The 21,535-nt window shown below is 37.8% G+C and overlaps 1 protein-coding gene across 29 annotated transcripts in view; it reads left to right on the top strand.

Moving 5' to 3' along the window:
• NRXN3 (neurexin 3) overlaps positions 1–21,535 on the top strand; it is a 1,038,145-nt gene that overhangs the window by 909,363 nt on the left and 107,247 nt on the right. For 17 of the 29 annotated variants that reach the window (XR_008974789.1, XR_008974788.1, XM_057428532.1 and 14 more), the window contains 3 exons: positions 10,947–11,036; positions 15,872–15,931; positions 17,231–17,538. Coding sequence is in view for 27 of the 29 variants with exons in the window: in XM_057428532.1 (XP_057284515.1) it covers positions 10,947–11,036; positions 15,872–15,931; positions 17,231–17,538 (458 nt within the window). In the remaining 2 variants the exon portion in view is untranslated. The remainder of the gene's footprint in view (positions 1–10,946; positions 11,037–15,871; positions 15,932–17,230; positions 17,539–21,535) is intronic. The other 12 variants (XM_057428531.1, XM_057428516.1, XM_057428524.1 and 9 more) reach the window with 1 other exon arrangement.

Genomic DNA, 21,535 nt, shown 5'->3' with positions numbered 1-21,535 from the left:
TTTTATCTGGTCTTGTCCACTGGTCCGTGATTGCATGAATGTCCAGGTACCGAGTATAAGCAGTATCACCAAAAATCTCTGATAAATTTCTCCTTTGCTGGAGTAAGATGAATCACTATTGGTTCAGTCATGTGATGATACACAAAATGTAGCTATATAATGTAGTGCAGAGAAAGATATGAAAATATTTCTCAGATGGAGAATCAGTCCAAATGAGATTTCTGAAAAGTAAAACTCCTGCTAAACAGCACAGTGCAGTGAACTCCCAAGTATTAATATAGTTATGGTTCTCTCCTGGGTTAGTCCTGTTTCAGTTTTCCTGGTCAAATGGAGCTGTTATATTCTCTTTCTTCTCTCCCTTTCTGGCTCTCCCTTTGTCCATCTCGTACTCTTCCTCCCCTTGTCTCACCCCTCTGCTCTCTACATGCGCACAAAGAGTAAGAGTGAGCTAACAAACATCTGGCCTGAGGGTTCAAACACTTGAACGATGACTTTGTGCTTTTCTGATCTCATTGCCTGCAGAAAGAACAGTGCCAGCTGTAATCCCAGGTTAACACAGCTGTCATGCAGTGAGACAGAAGGGGCTCCTGTGTCTGCATCAGCCTTGTCCCTGCTCAATAAATGGCACTGAAAAGCACAGTCACTGAAATCCAGTGCTGTGGACTGAAACAGAGCAATTGTGTGAAAGGAAGGTCAGAAATTAAAGCAGCCAGTCGTCAAACTGAAAGCCAGAAGATTCTAATTCCCAGCCCTGTCTTTATATATGCCATTCCCCATGGTCTTGAGCAATGTTTTTACCACTCTCGGGCTCAGTTTCTGAATCAGTAAAGTGGGAGTAAAGCCCCAATTTACATTATCTGAAGGGACTTAAATAGAAAATATTATACAATTTGCTGAATAAGAAAACATTTCTGGGTCAGTGAACTTGCATCTTTGCTGTTTACTGTGTACCCAGAGCACCATGGAGACCCAAAACTCCAGTGCTGGACTTGTAAATTTTTTTTTGTATTTTTTTCCTAAGCTCCAGAAATTCACCATCAATGAGATCCACTCTAACAGTGTGCCATGTGCAGACTGAGTGATATTTTACCACTTCACTATTTAGCATTTCCATAGCATTTTCCAAAACTCAGGTCACTTCCAAGAAATAAGTTTATTTAAAATGTTGGAGTAGGAAAAATATAACTACAGAAACTATGAGTCTATCTTCTCATGTAGTGTTATTGAGTAATGTTTTTTTTCACTGTATGGATGTTTTCTGTGCCTTTAGTTCATGGCTTTGCTCTGTGAATGGCACATGTCTTTGAGAAGGCTTACTGGGTCACTACAGCATCCTGGAATTCTCTTTTTCTAAACTCATGCAAATAGAAATGATTTGAAGAGGAGGCAAACATCACAGATTTGTAGCAATTAAGAGATGGGAAAGGCCTGTTCGGTCTCATTTATTCCATTTCATAATCAGCTGATGTCCCCCCCCCCACTTTATCAAGTAAAATTTTAAATAGTTCCAGAATTTCCCTGAGGAGACTGTAGCGCTGCCTAATATATAATCGTGATTCTTTCATCAGTTTCTTATTTGCTTTTAGTTATTTCTTAGCACCCACCCTAGAGAACTTGCCCCTTTCCTTAGGGTTTTTGCATTTCTGTTATTTCTGACTGGTCGGCTTTCCAATGTCACTGGTGACATTTGACTAAATGCTTGACAGGCGTTACTCTCATTAATGTTACTGGCTGAGCAGCCTCCCTATAACTCAGCACTGTATTCACTGGAAAGGACTGTACATGCTTTCACTATTTGAGTGTATTCAGCTCTCCATATCATCTCCCTGATAATATGTGCACAAGGGAGATGAGATCCATAAACATCTGAAAGTTTTCTGGTGGACCAGCCCACCCAGTTCCACCACTGCCAGCAGCAAGACTGCAAATCCAGCTGCAAGCGAGCCTATTCCTGCATAGATACCTGAGTGCCTCCCAACACCTCCCAACAAGGAGTCTTGGTTTTGATGTAATGTCTAGTAAACATACAGAAGGTCTTGAAGGGGGAGCACAGTTCACTGGGCCCCAAGTGTTTCTGCAAGAATCGGTGCTCTTCCCCGCCCTGCCTCCATGCTGGCTGTGCCAGACCTAGGCTACTGTCAAGGTGAGTGCTCTTGTTTGCAGGGGTGTGACAGTGAGCTGCTGACTCTTTATGAAACAAGGTGTAAGGCTACAAGGTGTCTAACCTCAGACCCTGCAAAGGCATTTTTTCTGTTTTCAGTTTCACATTGGTCTTGGAGGCAAAATAGCTGCACTGATGTAGCTCCAATGCCTAACCCAGCACAGGTAAGCTAGATCCAGTGTTTCTGTGCCCTGACTTTGCATAATCCACAAAACAGATAAGCAACCCCTAGATAAATAGGAGTTAATAGAATTTAAAGTGTCAATACAAATAAAGTGCTTTGGGCATTTGGTTATTGCTGCTTGTTCCCATTGGGCTGTATAAATCAGAACCTAACCTTTCCCAAAGGAACCAAAAAGTGGGATGTGGGAACAGTAGCAGTGGATTTTATTCTGAACTGTTTTTTATCTCTTCCTGAAAAATTAAATTTGTTCTTGTTTAAAATGGAAAGATCAATATGTAGTTTCAGTTATTCTTTAATAGTCACTTTAGCCTTGGCTGCCTGATACAGGCCTTAATTTGGACTTGGCCAGTGAAAAAAACACATTACTTACAAAACATCTCAAAGACATGGTAATGTGGACACCCAAATAATTTCATATCAGTGAAAAGGTTGAACTAATAACTTCTTTCTTTATACCATACACCAATTCACTTTTCCAACATAAATCAAGAGATCTAAAGCAAGCTGCTTTTATCACATGCCCATGGCCTCAGCTTCTATATGGCTGAACTGATTCAGTATAATCTGCTCATATAAAATAAAACCTGGATTACATTTTTCGAAAGCCTTTTTTTTTCCTTCTACACGCTTGAAAAACTTTGATTAACCTTCTTCCACCTTTGCTAGTCTGAGTTTTCTTTTAGTTTTGCTCCTGTTGTGCTTCTGTGTTAGATTATGAAGGGCAAGTGACTCATTTTCTCAGTCATCTAAAACAGAATTGAAAGATTAATATTAGGGATGCTGAAAAGTTACTGATCTTGTCCTGGGGCAGAGGGGTGAATTAGATGACTTCTCATAGTCTTCCTTGGTCTTATTAATGTCTCAGTGGCACACATTAGCTGTACCTTCTGGGCAGACATTTAAACTTTAATATCCTAGTTTACCTCTGAATTTCCCAAATGATTTTGGCCTGAATGCTGCTTTTCTTTGAATTAGGCCTCTATGTTTTATAGGCAAAAAAAAATAAAATAGAGAGTGGCAGCAGTGTAAGGATTTTGGTTGAGGCAGTAGAACCTTAGAAACAACTCCAGTTGCCTGAGTAATTTTTTCTGTTCTAGTCTTGCTTGATAATTCTCTCTGCTATTTTTAGTACTTATGTTACCAAGTCCTCATTGCTTTTTGCCATGAGGGCAGTGAGCTGAAGGAAGCTGCAGTGTGAAGGTAGCTTTTAACTCCAGTTCACAGTGAGATGAACAGAAGGAAAGGTGTGGCTCCCAGCAAACAGTGTGGTCAGAGGGAATTGAAGATAAAGGGCACTCAGGACTAAGGGGAAAATGAGGACAAGAAATAAAATGAGAATCCAATAGTAAAAGGCACAACTTTATTGAACAGAAAAAGTAGACAGAAAAATTGTAATATCCAAGAGCTAAAGCAAAGACAAGCAATGCCAAGATTTGGCTATTCTTCAGTGCCCTTAAGTGAAATAACCCCCCAGATTTTAATTAATCTTCCATAGCACCCCTTGTTACACAAAGCGAAACTGAAGCTTTGCAAGAATTTGTAGAGGGACAGTTTGTTGTAGTTAGATTCCAGATCACCTGCCTTGCAATTATTTTGTTTAGTTGCATGGCCATCTTGTTTCATTTCTGTATAAGCCACATTTGTGGTTTCAGGTTTGAACTTTCTTCAGGTGCTTTGTAAAAGCCACTGCAAGTTGAGGTTTTTTACATGTTTTGATTTTAATTCAAACGGTCTCTGTGTTACATAACATAAACCACAATAAGCAGCTGGATGGCTGCACACAGAGTTGTGGTCAATGGCTCAATGTCCAGCTGGAGACCAGTAACGAGTGGTGTCCCTCAGGGATCGGTGTTGGGACCGGTCTTGTTCAACATCTTTGTCGCTGACATGGACAGTGGGATTGAGTGCGCCCTCAGCAAGTTTGCCAATGACACCAAGCTGTGTGGTTCGGTTGATACCCTGGAGGGAAGGAATGCCATCCACAGGGCCCTCGACATGCTTATGAGGTGGGCTGATGTCAACCCCATGAAGTTTAACCATGACAATTGCAAGGTCCTACACCTGGGTCAGAGCAATCCCAGGCACAGCTACAGGTTGGGCAGAGAAGAGATTCAGAGCAGCCCTGGGGAGAAGGACTTGGGGGTGTTGGTCAATGAGAAAATGAACATGAGCCAGCTTCAGTGTGCGCTCGCAGCCCCGAAAGCCAACCGTATCCTGGGCTGCATCAAAAGGAGCGTGACCAGCAGGTCGAAGGAGGTGATCCTGCCCCTCTGCTCTGCTCTTGTGAGACCTCACCTGGAGTATTGTGCGCAGTTCTGGTGTCCTCAACATAAAAAGGACATGGAACTGTTGGAACAAGTCCAGAGGAGGGCCACGAGGATGATCAGGGGACTGGAGCACCTCCTGTGTGAAGACATGCTGAGAAAGTTGGGGCTGTTCAGCCTGGAGAAGAGAAGGCTGCGTGGAGACCTCATAGCAGCCTTCCAGTATCTGAAGGGGGCCTACAAGGATGCTGGGGAGGGACTCTTCATTAGGGACTGTAGTGATAGGACAAGGGGTAACAGGTTAAAACTTAAACAGGGGAAATTTAGGTTGGATATAAGGAGGAAGTTCTTTACTGTTCGGGTGGTGAGGCATTGGAATTGGTTGCCCAAGGAAGCTGTGAATGCTCCATCCCTGGCAGTGTTCAAGGCCAGGCTGGACAGAGCCTTGGGTGAGATGGTTTAGTGTGAAGTGTCCCTGCCCATGGCAGGGGGCTTAGAACTAGATGACCTTAAGGTCCTTTCCAACCCTCACTATTCTATGATTCAGTAACGCAACAACATAAGCAACTATACATACACAGGACGGATGCTAAAACTGATTGCAGACTTGTTATTTCTTCCTGATTTGTGGAAGAAGGTGTTTCTAGTCCGAAATATAAACTTTACTAGTAGGCTTGTCTTACTTTCCTAGCTGAATACAAAATGGGAAAAAAATATGTTTGTACTGCATAGTATTTAAAACAAAATATTCACTTAAAGAAATGTGAAAATGGGACAGTTCAGTATACTGTAAGTTTTTCAGAGCAGCTGCCTGAAACCAGAATTGGTTAAAGAGTCTGAGTGAGTGCCAGTCACGCCTGAAACTTTTGTGCCCTATACTGGATATTAGATAAAATGGTAGTTTCTCTGTGATGTATGCAATTCTCCTTTTCTGGAGTACACAGAATCGGCCCTAAAAGAGTTTTGGAGTTGAATTGCAGTGAGTCCGTTCATGTTAGTACAGGATTTAGTCCTCAAAAGTAAACTTTGCAGACTCTAGCAGGCTACCATGCCCCTCTCTGATACTGATGTGAGTGTATATAAATCTTAGTGAGATGATGGGCATCCATAAAAACTCAGAGGAAGTTGGCATTAAAAGCCACTGTATGAACTGAACTATCAGATACTAACTGCTTACTACCCCTTCTAGTGAAATTCTATCTTCACTAAGAGAGAGGTGGAATCAGTTTAAACCTTGAGACCTGATATCAATATGGTTTCCTAAATCATTGTGTCGCCGTATCACCTTTCATTTAATAATTGCTCATTAGATAAAATGCCTCATTCTTTTTAGACACTTATAAGCAATGAAGGGAATGCTGCTGTAGTGTCTTATCATAAAATAGCTTTTGGCATTAATTTAAGACAGATGACTGTTTTCTTATGGTTTTCCTTTTAGCATCTTCACAGACTTGACAACACATCAGGTTGGATTAATATTCCACCTGGAAGCAAGTACTTACTTTCTGCCCACTGCTATTTCATGGGACCTTTCAGGTTTTCTCTTTCACACCAAAGAGGCAGTAAATTGTCATGATTGGTATCTAGGCCAAGAAACAACATTTTTCAGAGCTTCAGTTGCTCTTTTACTTTCTTTGGCTTAAAAATCCGTTTTGGTTTAGAAAGAAGCTTAATGCAATAAAGGTTGTTTGTTTACTTAAAGGAACCATGAGCAGAAAAGCAAAACATCATCTCAATTGAACAGTTATGGAAAAAAAATCCTGCTTTGCCAATGAGCAAATTTAAACTTTCTCCCCCTGGACTGTTGCACTGTATCAAAAGCATTTCCTGTGAATAGCACAAGAAAATTCTTTTAATTTTTTTTCCATTTTAGCTTGATCTTAATGAAAGTTTATCAGAAGCTGAAGCTACAAGTGATTCTGATCTACTGATCTGTACAGACCATGGAGCAGGGATACAGAGGGCTCCATAAAAAAAAACAAAGGCTGGCATCCGATCTTATTTAACCATCAGACTCTGATGTTTATGACTGAGGTGCCAGGTTCTGTTGGGGGAAAGAGGGATAAAAAAAAGTAGAGGTCTTCTTCCAGATACATCTCCAAAATATTTAGTCCTCAGGAATGTCTGTGGTGTTTGAAATATTTTGAATATTCAGGTTAAACAAGATTCAGGGATCCAGAAGACTTGAAATGTTACCATTAAAATCCTTCAGGTAGTAGGAGCCTGGATTCTTGTTGGAAAACTTAGGAGATGCAGCAGGATTTCTCTTAATTGTATGTATGAGTACTAAATGGAATAAAAGACTTGTTTTATTCAAGTCTTCACAGAGCTGGATTTGGCTGTGCTTTAGAATTTTGCATGATAAGGGAGAAAAAAATAGGCATTTCAGAGGTGCACTTTGTTAGAGAAGCTAAATCGTGAAGGAGATCATGTATTGATGTACAGGAACTTACTGTACAGAAGAAGGAAAAAGGAGGAAGGTTGTTTTAAATGAGCAGTTACTATTGGTACTTGTGTCATTTAAGCATCTAGAACCTATGGGAGGAAAAATATTTAGTAAATCACAAGTAGCAAAACTTGTCCACACAATTTTATTGTAACACATTATATCCTGCAGACCTTTCAGACCCCCACTGATTCTGAATGCAAAAGAACTATTGGATTAAGCATATTTTCTAAAATAAATTTAAATGTCTGTCTTTATCCCATGTATTTTTTTCTGAAGTACAGCCTTGAATCAGAGCTGAAGTCAAAGAGAAAAAAATGGGGGGGGGTGAATCTAGATTAATTGTGTGAAGGGGTTGTTTGAACATGTATACCATTCAGCTCTAGAAAGGCATTGCACTGAGGTCACAAAGGGACTGTTACTGAAAATTTCTGTATGAAGATGAACAAAAATCCACCTTAATCACATCATGGCTCAGCTGTCAGAGGTCTGATAATGTTACTTCATACTGAACTTTTTGTTACTTCAGATTGCAAACCATGATGTTTCCTTTTGAACTCTCATATCAAATGCTGTTTATTTTTTTAAAGCACAACTCAAAGTCAATATTAATTTAATAATTGTATGGTTTTATTGGTATTTAATGACTATTCAATTGCTTAATAATGGAAAACTTGTTCTTTAACTCAGTGTTGTAATTGAGTGGGCATATCAGTGAATACATTCTCATGCACGCGTTTTTATAAATCATTCTTACTAATGTCTGAAATAAAATTCAAAAACAGAACAATAATGAATAGTTCAGGTACTAATGTTGCAGTTTAAACTTCTTTGAATTTTCTAATGTCCTTCATTTTTTTATTGCCTTTAAAGGTATGATTTTTTTATACATATTTTAACCTTGATGAATATATCTGCCTAATAATAACAATACTAATAAAATTAAATTAAACTGAATTAAAACAAAACAAAAAAAAAAGTCTTTAAATATGTGGTGGGGAATAGTTGTCATTTCTGGATTTCTTGAAGGTCTAGGACTGTATTATAAGAAACCCATTTTTCCCTGTCATGTCTTCTTTTATTGTCCCATTTCCTTTGTACCTTAGTCTTGCTGGCCTGTTCTTTTCACATGTCCTCCTTATGAGAAATTTCAATCCACTTAATTTTTATCTTTTTACAGTCAGAACTCCACACAGATGAAGAAGCATTCTATGCCAGCCATTGGCTGACTCTTGTATTTCTATGAACTGTGGGTCATTCTTTAGTCTGAAAAAGATCTTGTTGCCAGCAGTAAAAGGTTGATTATGTAATATCAAATGAAGCCAGTGCAGTTTCTTGTTCCGAGTAAAGTATGTTATAGAATTCCCTTGGTGTTACAGAGCATGTTCTTACCCATCAACATCAAGATTTCAATGCACTCATTGCAAGAAGTGTTTACTCAGAATATCCTCTATAAAGTGGGGAATAACCTCAGTTTCTACTAAAATCACGCTCAACACAGATATAGTAGTAGACTGTAAGTGTACCAGTCTGGGTTGCAGAAAAATTTAGGAGTTCCTAGAGAAATTTAGGTCCTTAAGTAGTCCAATGGAAACACCTCCTGAGTGTCTTTCAGGACCTACACTCCTTTCTTACACAGAGCAAAATAGGCCCACTGCAAGAGACCAAAAATATCCTAATGGAGATATATAATTTTTATGATTACATTTACAAGATTTATCTGGTTTGGTGAAGGAGAGTGTGTATTTAGTGTGTTGAGGAAAGGTCTAATGCTAACTGATCTTAAAAAAGAAATTATATTTGTAGTGAGCTTGACTTGATTACTTTTGTTTTTCTTCTCCCCAGACTAGCAGGTCTGCTTCCCTTTCCTGTGAATGTAAACTTTCCCTAGGCTTAAACCAGTGTGAGATCTTACAGGAAAGGGACCTGTCCTTTAGGTTGAGAAGCTGGGAAAACAGCTGACCCGCATGACCTCAGCCTGTATTAGTCATCAGCTTGTTATTTATAAATAGATTTTTAAAAAATCAATGTTCTATGAATATTTCTGTCTCTTTAGCTTTAGGTGATTTTTTTTTTATATATAATTTTGATGTTTATATTATCCCAGATGCTCTTTATTAGTTTTTTTATTTTTTTCAGATCCCACACTGAACATGATTCAAATTTTATATTTAAGAATCTGTATTCATAGAAGTACAGAACTGACTCTTGGTACTTTTTGTTGGTGCTGATATGAATTATGAAAGTAGAAAATATCCTTAGAGGTAACAAAATGTCTGTGACTGACTCCAAGCTACTACAGTACATTGTTTAATATTGTGTGATAAATGACTGACCGTGTTTGTCTCTAGTATTTTATCTTTTCCTGCTAGTTTATCCAAGTAACTAATTGCAGATGTCAGGCATCTGATGTGGGGCAGAGAAACTGGTACATCAGTGTGGATCCACAGTATGGATTATCAAACACATGAGCTTTACCAGTCTTATTGCTTGCAGCATCCAAGTGTCTGCAGTTGACCGGGTAGAACATCTTGCCAGTTATTAGTCATATTTTTTTTCCTTGATGTATCTGTACATTACAAAAAGATTCCATTATCTGTTTCAGAAAGTCAAATAAAAATGAAGCCGTGCTAGGTTATTTATATGTGGGATTTTTAGGAGTAATACTGCTAATTGTGGAAACCCGTTGCTGACTCCTGGTCTGCCATTATTCAAAATATTGGAGCGCTACTCATCTACTGAACTTCTGCTTATGGTAGCGTAACTTCAGTAAGCTGGAGGCTTACTCTAGTTTTCTACAATATTATAATGAAGTTTGTAAAAGTTGCGCTCTTTTTATGCTTATGACTGAAGAGTTTTTATAAAAAAAATACTTGAAGCAAAAGCTAGAATGAGTCAGAAAGTGCCTGTAGCTGATCAAAATGAGAAAGCAGAATGATGGCATTTCTTTACTCTTACTACAAACTGAGCTGCTCCTTTCTACTGGAATTTAGCCCAACGCATCTGACCAGTAAAATTTTTCAGTACCCAGGGAATCTGGTCTAAGGGTTTGTGTGAATCCTGTTCTTTTCTGCACTGTGCAAGTTATATGAGCTTTGCTCCAAAACACACTTTATTGAATAATTCTGTTATCCATCAACACAAACAATAGAACTGCACTTGCCTGAATTTATATCTTGAGTAATCATTTCAACTTTCATTTAAGTTAGTTTCTAAGCATCTGTTTTTTATTGTGGCAACAGGCCCAAATCTTTGGTAACTGGACACAAGCCTTCATGTGTCCTTAACATTCTTCTTCCTTTTAAATTTTACTTCCCTTTTTTTCCTATCTTCCTACTCTTAGGTTTTTTAAATCTACTTCTGTTACATCCTTTCAGCATTGATTTCTTATTTCTTCCTTTCCTTTTTTCTGTTTACTGGGTTTCTAGTCCTTATACGTGTCTTTTACTACTGCGAGAAAGTTGGTCAAAATACTACTAATTGTGTTTTTGTGTGCCTAACAAACTGTGCCATGTCTTGTGCAGTCACATCTATAGTCTGATCAAAATGTTTTAACATATGGCACTGAGTTCACTCAAGGTGTCATATCCCAGACAAATTATACACACCTTCTAAGCAATTTGGATAATCTAATATTCTGAAGACAGGCTGAGATATCTTTTTCATAGAATTTAACTTCTTCGACCTTCCAGAACCTCAGGCAATTGGATGTATAACTATTCTCCACTTTACTAAAGATAAATCTCTCTCTTTTCAAATACTTATGTACACACACGTGAACTTATGTATTTATAGCTAAATAAGGTCATTAAAAACCCAAAAGATCTAGGATGTTTTAACTATTTCATTGACTTTTCAGATTGTTTTTAAGCTGTTTTTTAAACTTTAAAGGCAACACTGATAGTGAACGGTTCCAAATGGTAAAACAGAAAATTCCCTTCAAATATAACCGGCCCGTAGAGGAGTGGCTGCAGGAAAAAGGTAATAGTCATTAAAGCTTTCATTTTAAACCCATTTGATTCTAAATCCTCATTTTTAAAGCTTGCAAATAAATGTTTCTTAAATGATAATCGCCTGCTGCATAAATGACTGTTTTAATTTTCATTATAATTTGTGTCAGCTTCCACCTGCCATATGTTGATAAATCATGCTATAATACATTGCTATTAAAATGCAGTTAAAGGGACAAAATTCTAAGCTTGCTATAATAGTAATGACAAACAAACAAGCAAAAATTTTCTAAAAAATAAAAAAAACACCAAACCACCAAAACAGGGTGAAGAGCAACAAAACATGTATTATGGCAATTTAACCACTGCATGGTTTTCCTATTTTTATTTGTTTTTAAACTACATTTATATCTTTATTATCAAAGTTTTCTTAAACATATTCAAACCTACTCATTAAACCACTTCCTGTAAGGTTGTTGTTTTTTCTCAATTTTTAGTCTGATTAGCCACTATGGCTATGTATTTCCTAATTGTATTAAGATAACTAATTGATTTTAAAAAATGTTGTAAAGAAAACATTTTTTAATATTTTTATTTAAACTACAGTGAGGGAGGCAGAGAAAGATGATTGTTCTGTCGCTTTTATGCTATGTTTGGAGTACAGTTTCAACTCTCATGATATATTTGTTTTAAATCATGGGTCAAATTATTCCCTAATTTGATCTCAGGCAGTGCTATTTAATTTAGTGGGTTTGCCTGAAATAATTAGCCTCAGATCAGTAAAAAGACTTGTTAACATGCACAAGTCCAGCTGGTTTGAGTGAGAGTTCAGCATACACTCCTGACCTGTTAAAATGGGACTTGTGTCAGAACAGTAATATTTTTTTATCAGTAATTTGTAAGGGGAAAAAAAAATTCTTGGCTGTGGAGCCCATTCCAGCAGCTGTCGAAGGTAACTAAATACAATGGTGCTTAAGCCAGAAAGATCTTCTTGCTCTATAATAACTTTGGTATTAAAAAAAAAACAACAAAAAAACCTCCCTGTAACTCCTTGCCTTGAAGTCTAGAAAAAGCAGAACAGTCTTCTCTTGTTTCCTCTTAAGAAAGTACTGCTGATAAAAAGGGGTGACCTTTGAACTCAGATCTTGCATTTTCTGTGCTTATTTTGATTGTTGACAAATTTTCCAAGAGGGAAAACCAATGTTTTGTAGAATTAGAAAAATCTAATTCATGTTCTGTTTCAAACTTGTCATCAGCTGAATTAACAGATTGATTTAGCCAGGACAAATTAGATCACAAAGGATGTGGCTAAGTATAGTCAAAGTATATTTATATGAAGTCTCTGATCCTGCAAAGTCTTGTGCACACTCAGTTCCCATTGACTTCTGTGAGAGCTGACAGTGTTGCCCACTTTTCAGGTTTGCAGCTATAGCTAAAATATTTCTGAAAGCAAGACAAAAGTATTTGTGTAACTGAAATATTTATTTTTTTTTACCACCAAGGTTTTACGGAATAGTTAATTCAGCTAAATTGTAGGTAAATTTTAGGATGAAGGTATACAGAAAATGCTTGTTGAGTCTCAGTGGGTTGCCTTGTTAATTTACAACATCAAACTAAAATAAATAAATAAAGCTTAACACTAAAAAGAGGATAATTTTGGTGAGTTTGAATTGCTAAAGTCCCTTTAACACTAAAGACAGTGATTGCCTCAGCTTTGTTAAAACAGGTGCATGTCTAATTCTTTGATGCAGCTCATGTGCTCGAGAAACTCACCTTTGTTTTCTTGTATTTTGTTTCAGTTATGGGGTTGGTTGGTTGTTTTTTTTCCTTTTTGTTTTTCCACCAAATCTTTTGGTTTATGTCATTGCTTTTTCAAGTCTGAGCTTATGAGCATGCTAAGGCACTTTCATTTGTAAGCCAACCTGAATTTTTGAACTGAAGTCTACCTTTTGTGGTTATTGATGCTTTGTTAAAAGACAATCACACATGCAGTAGGGTCTAAAAAAGACAATATTTGAGTGTTCAGACATTCTCAAAGCATTACTTGTTTTTAGGCTCGAAGAGTAGAGGTATGTTTTTTGCAAAAGTAAAAGGAAATTCAGTTTTCACGCTTTGTGCTAGGGAATGACATCATGTAGTGTAACAGCTGAGACAGTATCACTTTATACATTCATTCCAAAGTAGATAGACATTTTGAGCAACTTAGGTACCACTCAAATTAAAAAATAATAAGAATGAGTAATTTACCTAGCTGTTCACCAGCCTGCTCATCCATCTGGTCATCAGTCCAACAATTAATGTAACATGGAAACCTTCTGTCAGCAGACTTTATACAGACGATGAGTAAAAGGGTAGCTTGCTATAAAAATGGAACAGGATGAACTGATGGATGAAGGAATAGACAGATTCATCAAAGAGACAGCATATAGAACAGCTTTCTTGCCCATATGAGTTCTTGGCTTGAGCAAGGTAAAATGAAACACTTTTTGATTGACATTTTTGAATTCCATAGATTGGGTCTTCCTTTGGTACCACTGTTACGCTATTTATAATAATGAAATAGTTCATTCTTGGGGAAAAAAAATCATCTTTCTGAAGTGGCATCATTGCTGTTTTTTTATTTTGGTTCTTGTAATTTTTTTTATTTTTGTAAAATGGTTTAAAATACTTTTAAGAGGAGCCCAGGTAATAAGCAGAACATGAAACAGTTTTAACTTTACTGAGATTATGTATGTGAGTAAAACAAACAAACAAAAAAAGAAGTATTAGTCCTAAATTGTTCAATAAAGTAGTCATACTTAAATTATGATAAGTCACAGATGTTACCAATTCTGCAATTGGATGAGCTAATAAAGACCTAGAAGCATCTGATTGAAAGGACTGATCCTGGAAGTCCTTAATTCTTCAAATCTCTCTTACTTACATGTGAAGTCTTGTTGATGTAAGTGACTGTACTTTTGAAGCAAGAACTGTTAGTATGAATTAGGATTTGCAAAATGAGCCAAAAAATCACTCTTAGAGTTATGGAAAACTTACACTTTTACTAAGATTTCTCTGTGATATTTTTAATTGTTATACAGTTTTCCAAATGAAGAAGTCAATGAGAGAGCAAGCAAAAAGCCTGAGAGGTTGAATTGTTCAGAGTACTTGCAAAACACCTCAAAAACACCTCAAAAACTTAAAATATTTTTCTCTCATATGACACTAAAGTAGCAGTAGGAAGAGTTCTCTGTGGAAAAGGACTGTAATTCCGCAACCCTTACACACCTAGTAGAATTTACTAATGGAAACAGTAGCACAATAAAATTCAGTGGCCAAATAAATTTTACTTAGGTGAAGCAAGGGCTTCAGAACCATACCATCAGAAGAATGATTAGAAGAGACCTATGGTGGCAGAATTAAGTGTTTGTTCTCTTAACAGTCTTCTCTCATTTCACATTCATTTCCCTGTTGTCTTTACTCATGTGCCTGTATACTATCATAGACTGAAGAATGAGAAATATCAGGTTTTAAGTGGCTCCAACAAGTGATTGTTCTTTTAGCAAACACAATTCTGGTACCAGGGCTGTCTCCAGTATTAACCATATGGTGCAGTGCATGAATCCTGGTCTGGAAGACCACTTCACAAACAAGGGTCCAAAAGACACAAAGTTCTTTTCTTTACTGGAGTGGGGCTCATCCTTCATGTACACTTCCTTTCAGCATTAGAAGATGCAGATGAAGACCCAGAAATGTAGACATGATCTTTTTTTTCAGCCTCAGTATATACCTTATTCTTGAATGTAAAGCAAGAGATATGACAGATATGTCTAAAGCTGTACTATGAGCTTGGGTTAGAACAGATGACATCCTTAGGAGAGTTGTAATTCTCCAGTAAAAGTGAGGGAACCCCTTTTCTGTCATGACTTGGAGCTCTCCTAGCTGGAACTGCTAAAATTCCTTCGTTATCATCACCCACCCCTTTTCCCTTTGATAGAAGATTAAAAAAAATGCAGCACTGATTCAAGGGGAAAAAGGAATGGAAACGGAAAACTTTGAATGGTCAATACTTTCCCTTAATTTTCAGGGGTAATACTGAAATAGCAACTTGTTCTTTACTCATCTCACCTCTACCATTTGCCACTCTTATCATGAGTGAGGTGGGAAGGGGGAAGGAGGGAACAGTATTAAGTGAAATGTCTGGGTATGTAGGGGCAGGAGCAGTATGGAAACACATAGCATGCTAGAAGGAAGTAATATGTGAGAAGGGAAAAATGTGTAGTAAAGAACTGACAGCATATCCATTTAAAAAATCCAAAACACAAGACAGAGAAGAAAAGCAAACTGAGGATATGGTATATGAGTTTGTATACACACTTCTACAGTGTGTAGTGCAATGTCCTCTAGGTCAGACAGGAGCTGGGCTGAGAGGGCTGAATATTTTGACAGATATTGGCAGATCCTATTTTTCTCATAGACAAGAGGAAAGGCTCTGTTTACATGCTGAGGATGTGTGGCTTCAGTGCATGTTTGTTGATGTTTTAATAGATATATGTTGCCTCTGGTAAGTTTAAAACCTCCTGAGATGCAGAATATCGCATCAGGTGTTTCAACACTTTCCAGGGGAAGGATACCCTCCATTTTTATTTCTCATTTCTTCATCAATGCAGTTACTCCACCCTGATCAAGTCTTCATATTTTATTTACAAATCTGTAGGTGAGGAGCACAAGGGATGTGCAGCCCACCTCCACTTGTCCGTATGTTACACCTCTCCATACACTTTTGCTTAGTTAGCTAGGGCCCTCTTTGGGGACAGGAATTCCTTTCAGATACATTTCTTCTCTTGTCCCCATTCTCTTCCCCATGGTCCATCCTGTCACCATAAGATGATGCAACACCGCATCACCACTTGACTTCAAGACCCGTCACGACGACCACCAAAATTGGTGAGCTCCCCCTCATATTTTGCTGTAACCACTGGCTGTGAAAGAATGAGCAGTGGGTTATAGGTTGTGCTTTGTTACATGGTGGCATTTTGCACCTCTCATCAGGGTAGACTAGAGAGAGGAAGTGGTGAGTGAGAACTGGGGAGCGGGAATGGGATGGGAACATGTGATGCAAACTTCATAAAAATGGGAAATCAGAGTAGATATTTGAATGATGATTGACTTGATGCTGCATTGATAACCCTTCTGAGCTCTGCCCAGTCTGGCTGTTAATTCAGCAGATTCCAGGTGGCATGTCCCTAATTTTCTGAAGAACAATGAAATTATAGGCACTGCCTTTGCACTGCATGAAGCAATTTATTTCTAGACATAGTCAACCTAGTGCAGCCTGGGACATACACAGTATTCATAGAGCAGTCCAGGCTGAATATGATTTAAGTATCCTACAAAATCAGGTGAATTGGCAATTGTTACTAGATTTATTTTTAATAAATATATTTTTCATTACATATGATGTTAGACCATTCCTAACACTCAAAATATGATCTTGAGTAAACCACTTAACCTGTCTACATTTGAATTTCACTGTCTTTAAGAGGGTAATCAAGTGTAAGGCATTATGAGGCTTAAGTATCTGAAGCACTGTATTATCCTCACTATTTCAAAAACTTTGCTCTTTCAGAGACACCACAAAAGTTTGCATTTGGTGTTTCTTGGGTTCAGATTCATCAGCCTTCACAACACAAAATTTACAGGTGGAAGATCATGATGGATCCTGTCTTTAGATTCCTACACAATTCTTACATCAATATTTTTCTGATGTGGTCCTCAAGCCACCCCTTAAAACCTTTGTACTATTAAAAGTGGCTTTATGAGTGAATCCCATCCTTTGACCAGTCAAAATAGAAGGTTTATTTATGGGCTAAAGTTTGACAGGTACTGCAATTGAATTAATAGTGGAAAATGGCCACATAATGGAGCCTTATTTGTAGTTTAAAATAGGTCCAACTCTAAAAGAGTGGGTACAAATTTCTGACTGACTCAAAGCTCCTCCAGTGTTTTGATGTGTGAGTAGATGCTGAGGTATGAGGTTCAATTTTAGCTGTTCTTGCTTTCAGGCTAATCTTCCTTATTAATGAGTTTTAGGCAGTACATTTCCATTCTGTTTCTACAGTCATCATAAACACTACCAAGAATGAATCTACTTCTTTGTTGTCCGTCATTTCTGGCCAGGACTCAATGTAAGATGCAAAGTGAAGGAAATGTCTGGCAATAATGTTATTCACCCCCCTTCACTAGGACGACAGTTAACGATCTTCAACACCCAGGCGCAAATAGCCATAGGAGGGAAGGACAGAGGGCGTCTCTTCCAAGGCCAGCTCTCCGGTCTCTATTACAATGGCTTGAAAGTGCTGAACATGGCAGCAGAGAACAACCCCAACATTAAAATCAATGGAAGTGTCCGACTTGTTGGGGAGGTCCCTTCCATCTTGGGAACAACACCCACAACCTCCGTGCCACCAGAAATGTCTACTACAGTCATGGAAACCACAACTACAATGGCCACTACTACAACCCGAAAAAATCGTTCGCCACCCAGCATCCAGGTGAGTCAGTCTTTTGCATTTTCTTGGCTTCTTAATTAGTCTTTTGTTTTGCTCCTCACTTCTAAGCTCATGGGAGCCATGTTCTCTGAATCATGCTCCATGTAACTATTTTATTAACATTATATAAGGTAAATCATCACAATATATTGTCCTGTGTTGGTGAACAAACAGCTGGACGAACTATTATGGCACATGTACGTGTAATGGGGACGTATTTTGCTCCTGTTGTACTGCAACCCCATTTGTGTAATTAGTATTGCCCCATTGTGAATGAAAACATGATTGTAACTGTTTTTACAGTTGCATATCTGGGGAAATGTATTCCTAGGAGAATTACAATGCTTAATGGAGGGTGGGTGTATGTTTATTATTACGACCGTATGTGCTGCTGCAACAGTGAAATTCATAATGGGGAGAAGAGCAATGGAACATTACTTCCAGGTAGAGCCATTTTTCATTTCCCTTTTATAGCCTTCCTGTAGAAAATTTTAAAAGAACACTGTCAAGATCAGTTTCTTGCAAAATGTAGGAGCTCCAACATAGAGTGGTTCCAATGTCTTTGGTAAAAAACATTCCAACAAAAATTACATTTCAGATGTTCTGGCTTAATTGTGTTTATGTAGTGTTTAATGGCCCAAAAATGCAGTGATTTTTGAACCACTTGTGTGGCAAACTGAATATGGTACTGATTAGAAATAAATACATTAAATTGGCTCCCCTTATCTGTGCAAATAAAAGAATCATGTAAACAACCAATCTAAGCAATGGATCAGATTTTTAAAAATGCTTATTTCAGTGGCATACTATCATGTTATCAACTAGGATGAAACATTTGCTTTAAAATCTTTATTTACATCAGAACCTCAACCTGTAGAAATTGACATACTTTCATTGACACCAGCATACACCAGCTGAGATGCTGGCAAATAATTATTGATCAGTGTGCCTTTATTAAACCCCCAGAGAAAGGTATATTGTTGTCTAGTTGGAGAAAAAATAAAACAAACAGTTATTACATCTGCTTCCTTGAAACAATTTCTGCTGCCTGGGACAGAATATCTTAATGAAATCAAGGATTTTGAAACCTGTAATCATACAAGTTGCATGCTTGCTTTCTAACTGCTTCAGAAAGTTGAATCAGTTATTGATTGTACTTTTATATATATGACCATTTGCTTCATTTTTTATCTAGTGCTGGTCACTTAGGATAAGAAAACACAAAAATTGTCCTCTTAATCTTGTAGGAGGTCAGGCCATACGTGGAATATTTTGTCCAGCTCTGGGCTCCTCAGTGCAAAAGAGAGTGAGCTACTAGAGAGAGTCTAGCAGAGGGCTTCTGAGATGGTTAAGGGACCGGAGCATCTCTCCTATCAGAAAAGGCTGAGAGAGCTGGAACTGTTCAGCTTGGAGAAAAGAAGGCTCAGGGAGTATTTTATTAATGTTTATAAATACTTAAGGGAGGATGTAAAAATTGACTGTAGTACTCAGTGACAGAATCAGAGGCAATAGACACAAACTGAAACACAGAAGTTTCCCTCTAAATGTCAGGAAACAGTTTTTTACGGTGAGGGTGACGAAGTACTGGCATAGGTTGCCCACAGAGGTTGTGGAGTGTCTATGCTTGTAAATATTCAAAAGCCATCTGCACATGGTCTTGGGCAACCATCTCTGATGACCCTGCTTGGACAGGGAGAGGGCTTAGACCAGCCGACCTCCAAAGGTCCCTTCCAACCACAACCATTCTGTGAAGTACCTCTGGGTGCAGTAGAATTTACAACTATTGGGGTAATTAATTCCAAGCCAAGGTTTAACATTGCCCTCTTTGATACTCTGTAAATCCATTTGGCAGAAGGACTGGGATTAACTAAACCTCAAATACCAAACAGGTGATTTATAAAGTCTCAGCTAAGTGAAGGGAAATTACCCGAGGTTTGGCCATTGTTATAAACTTTGAAAGAACTACAGTTCCTTTTCCTCAGTGGCTAGCTCTAATTTTAGAGAAAATCTTTGTAAGATTACATCTCCATAAGAATAAAGTCTGTGGTCTTGATCCTGCTGTTAGGTTATCAGAGATTTTCTGTAATTTATAAAGGCACCAGAGCTGTGTTTAGCTATAGCAGTGTAACAGAGAGTAGCACTGGATCTTTGTGAGCTGGGTCAAACTGGAAATGACCTTGACTTACTTGAAGAGGAACTACTCCAGAAAGCTTCCTGTCTAGCCTACATGGCAGTTCACTCAGCCTGTAGAGACCACTGTGTGCTGAAAGAGCATCAAGAAGATTTAATAAAGTGTCAAAGTGCTTCTAAAAACATGGTTAAGAGCAGTGATTTCCTGGATACACATGCACCACAACAAATGGCCTCATCTCAGCTGATATTAAAGCAATAACTCTTTGACACTTCATGCTACCCACTGAAAGAAAGATAAAGGTCAATATGTACCTCCATTACAACTTTCTGCATTTCAATATCAGGCCATTTTATTGCTGTCACAGCACAGATGGCTTGCCTTTCTTTACTCTTGGTAGAATCTGATTCTGTCAGCTTTAGTTGTGTTATTTGTACAGAGAAAGTGAGAAGAAATTGTCTTTTTCTGTTTGGGCAGTATCTCCAGCTGTGGTTTTCTGATGCCTAATGGTTATTTTATCTCACTTGTGTTCAACATCACCATTGTCAAGACTGCTTATGACTTTAGATCTAAGTGGTGGAAAAATCTAATAGAACAAGTTTGTTCTTTGGGGAATGTAAAATATAGCTACCTAAGGCTATGAGCAGTACAAATACAGTTAGTTATTACCTTGTTCCAGCTTTCTCTTTTTCTGCTCAGAAATAAACAATTTTTCTTCACTTTCAAGACTATTCACAGTTTAGCCTCTTCCCATTCTGATCAGCACGATTCAAGAACTTTTTTGCTTGCTTCTTAGATTTGATCATAAGAATCTTTCTGCTGCCTGGTACTATCCACAAGGCAACAGCAGGTTATTTTTCCAGTCCCATTGAAACAGAAACATTTCTTTTATCATGACTCATGTCAGGAAGTTGTCAGAGGTAAGGCTGATGATGGTCTAAGACAGCTGTTTATCAAGCCGCTCAGTATTGGCACATTTTTTGTTTAATTATCCATTTTTTTCTGTAGCTATGTGTGAGATCTTGGATACCACACATGGATACAGAAAAATGTTTATGCTTGGATTGAAGACTCCTTGAATTCAAAATGTATTTTCTATACTTCATGTCTACTCTACTTACCACAGAAGGATTCTGGCCCATTGTAGAAATACCAATCATGATACAAATAAAAGTAAAGTATCTAATACAAAATAGCAAGAATTGGGATAAAGAAGCATTGTTCTTACTGTATTAGAAGTATTTATTCTGTTTGTATTACTCATTGTCATATGTAAATAACAAAAACTTCTCTTTTTTGAAATGCATATAAAGCTTTTGCAGAATATCAAGTCTGTAATCCCAAAGTGATACAAAATCCAGGGGAATTTCAGTAGGATTTAGATTTACACATTGCTTGTTAAGGAAGTACAGAAGAGCATGATAAATGCAAAGACTTCTGTTTGTAACCTCTTGCAGTTAGGTAGTATGAGTACTGCAGCTGGGGAAATTCAGTGCTTTAAAAATACACAGTATATTCACAGACCAATGATATGCTTTTCAATTTGTGAAGATCCCAAACATATAGTCTCAGACAGAAAAATAAGACAACGGGAACTGACAGAAAAATGTTACTGGAAATACCCAGTGGCAATGATATTAGCATTTAAAATGTCTGTAACTTCGTTTTGTTTTAAAATTCAAAATAACGTTTCTTCAAGACAGTGAAACTTAGATCAGTAGAGGACAGGCAGGATTTGAGTGAGAAACTGTTGAGATGTATGACTGTATGTTATACTGGTAGGACATTTCTGTGAATCAAGTATAATTCAGAGAGGTCTTGAAGGAGGATAACAAAATGTCTTTTGATTCTCCTTTCCATCCCACCCAG

This window comes from Pezoporus wallicus, unplaced genomic scaffold (genome assembly GCF_028554395.1).
Source record: "Pezoporus wallicus isolate ANWC-B61680 ecotype Strahan unplaced genomic scaffold, APGP_CSIRO_Pwel_v1 contig_3486, whole genome shotgun sequence".
NCBI classification, from domain to species: domain Eukaryota; kingdom Metazoa; phylum Chordata; class Aves; order Psittaciformes; family Psittacidae; genus Pezoporus; species Pezoporus wallicus.
This window is presented reverse-complemented; position numbering and strand designations above follow the sequence as displayed.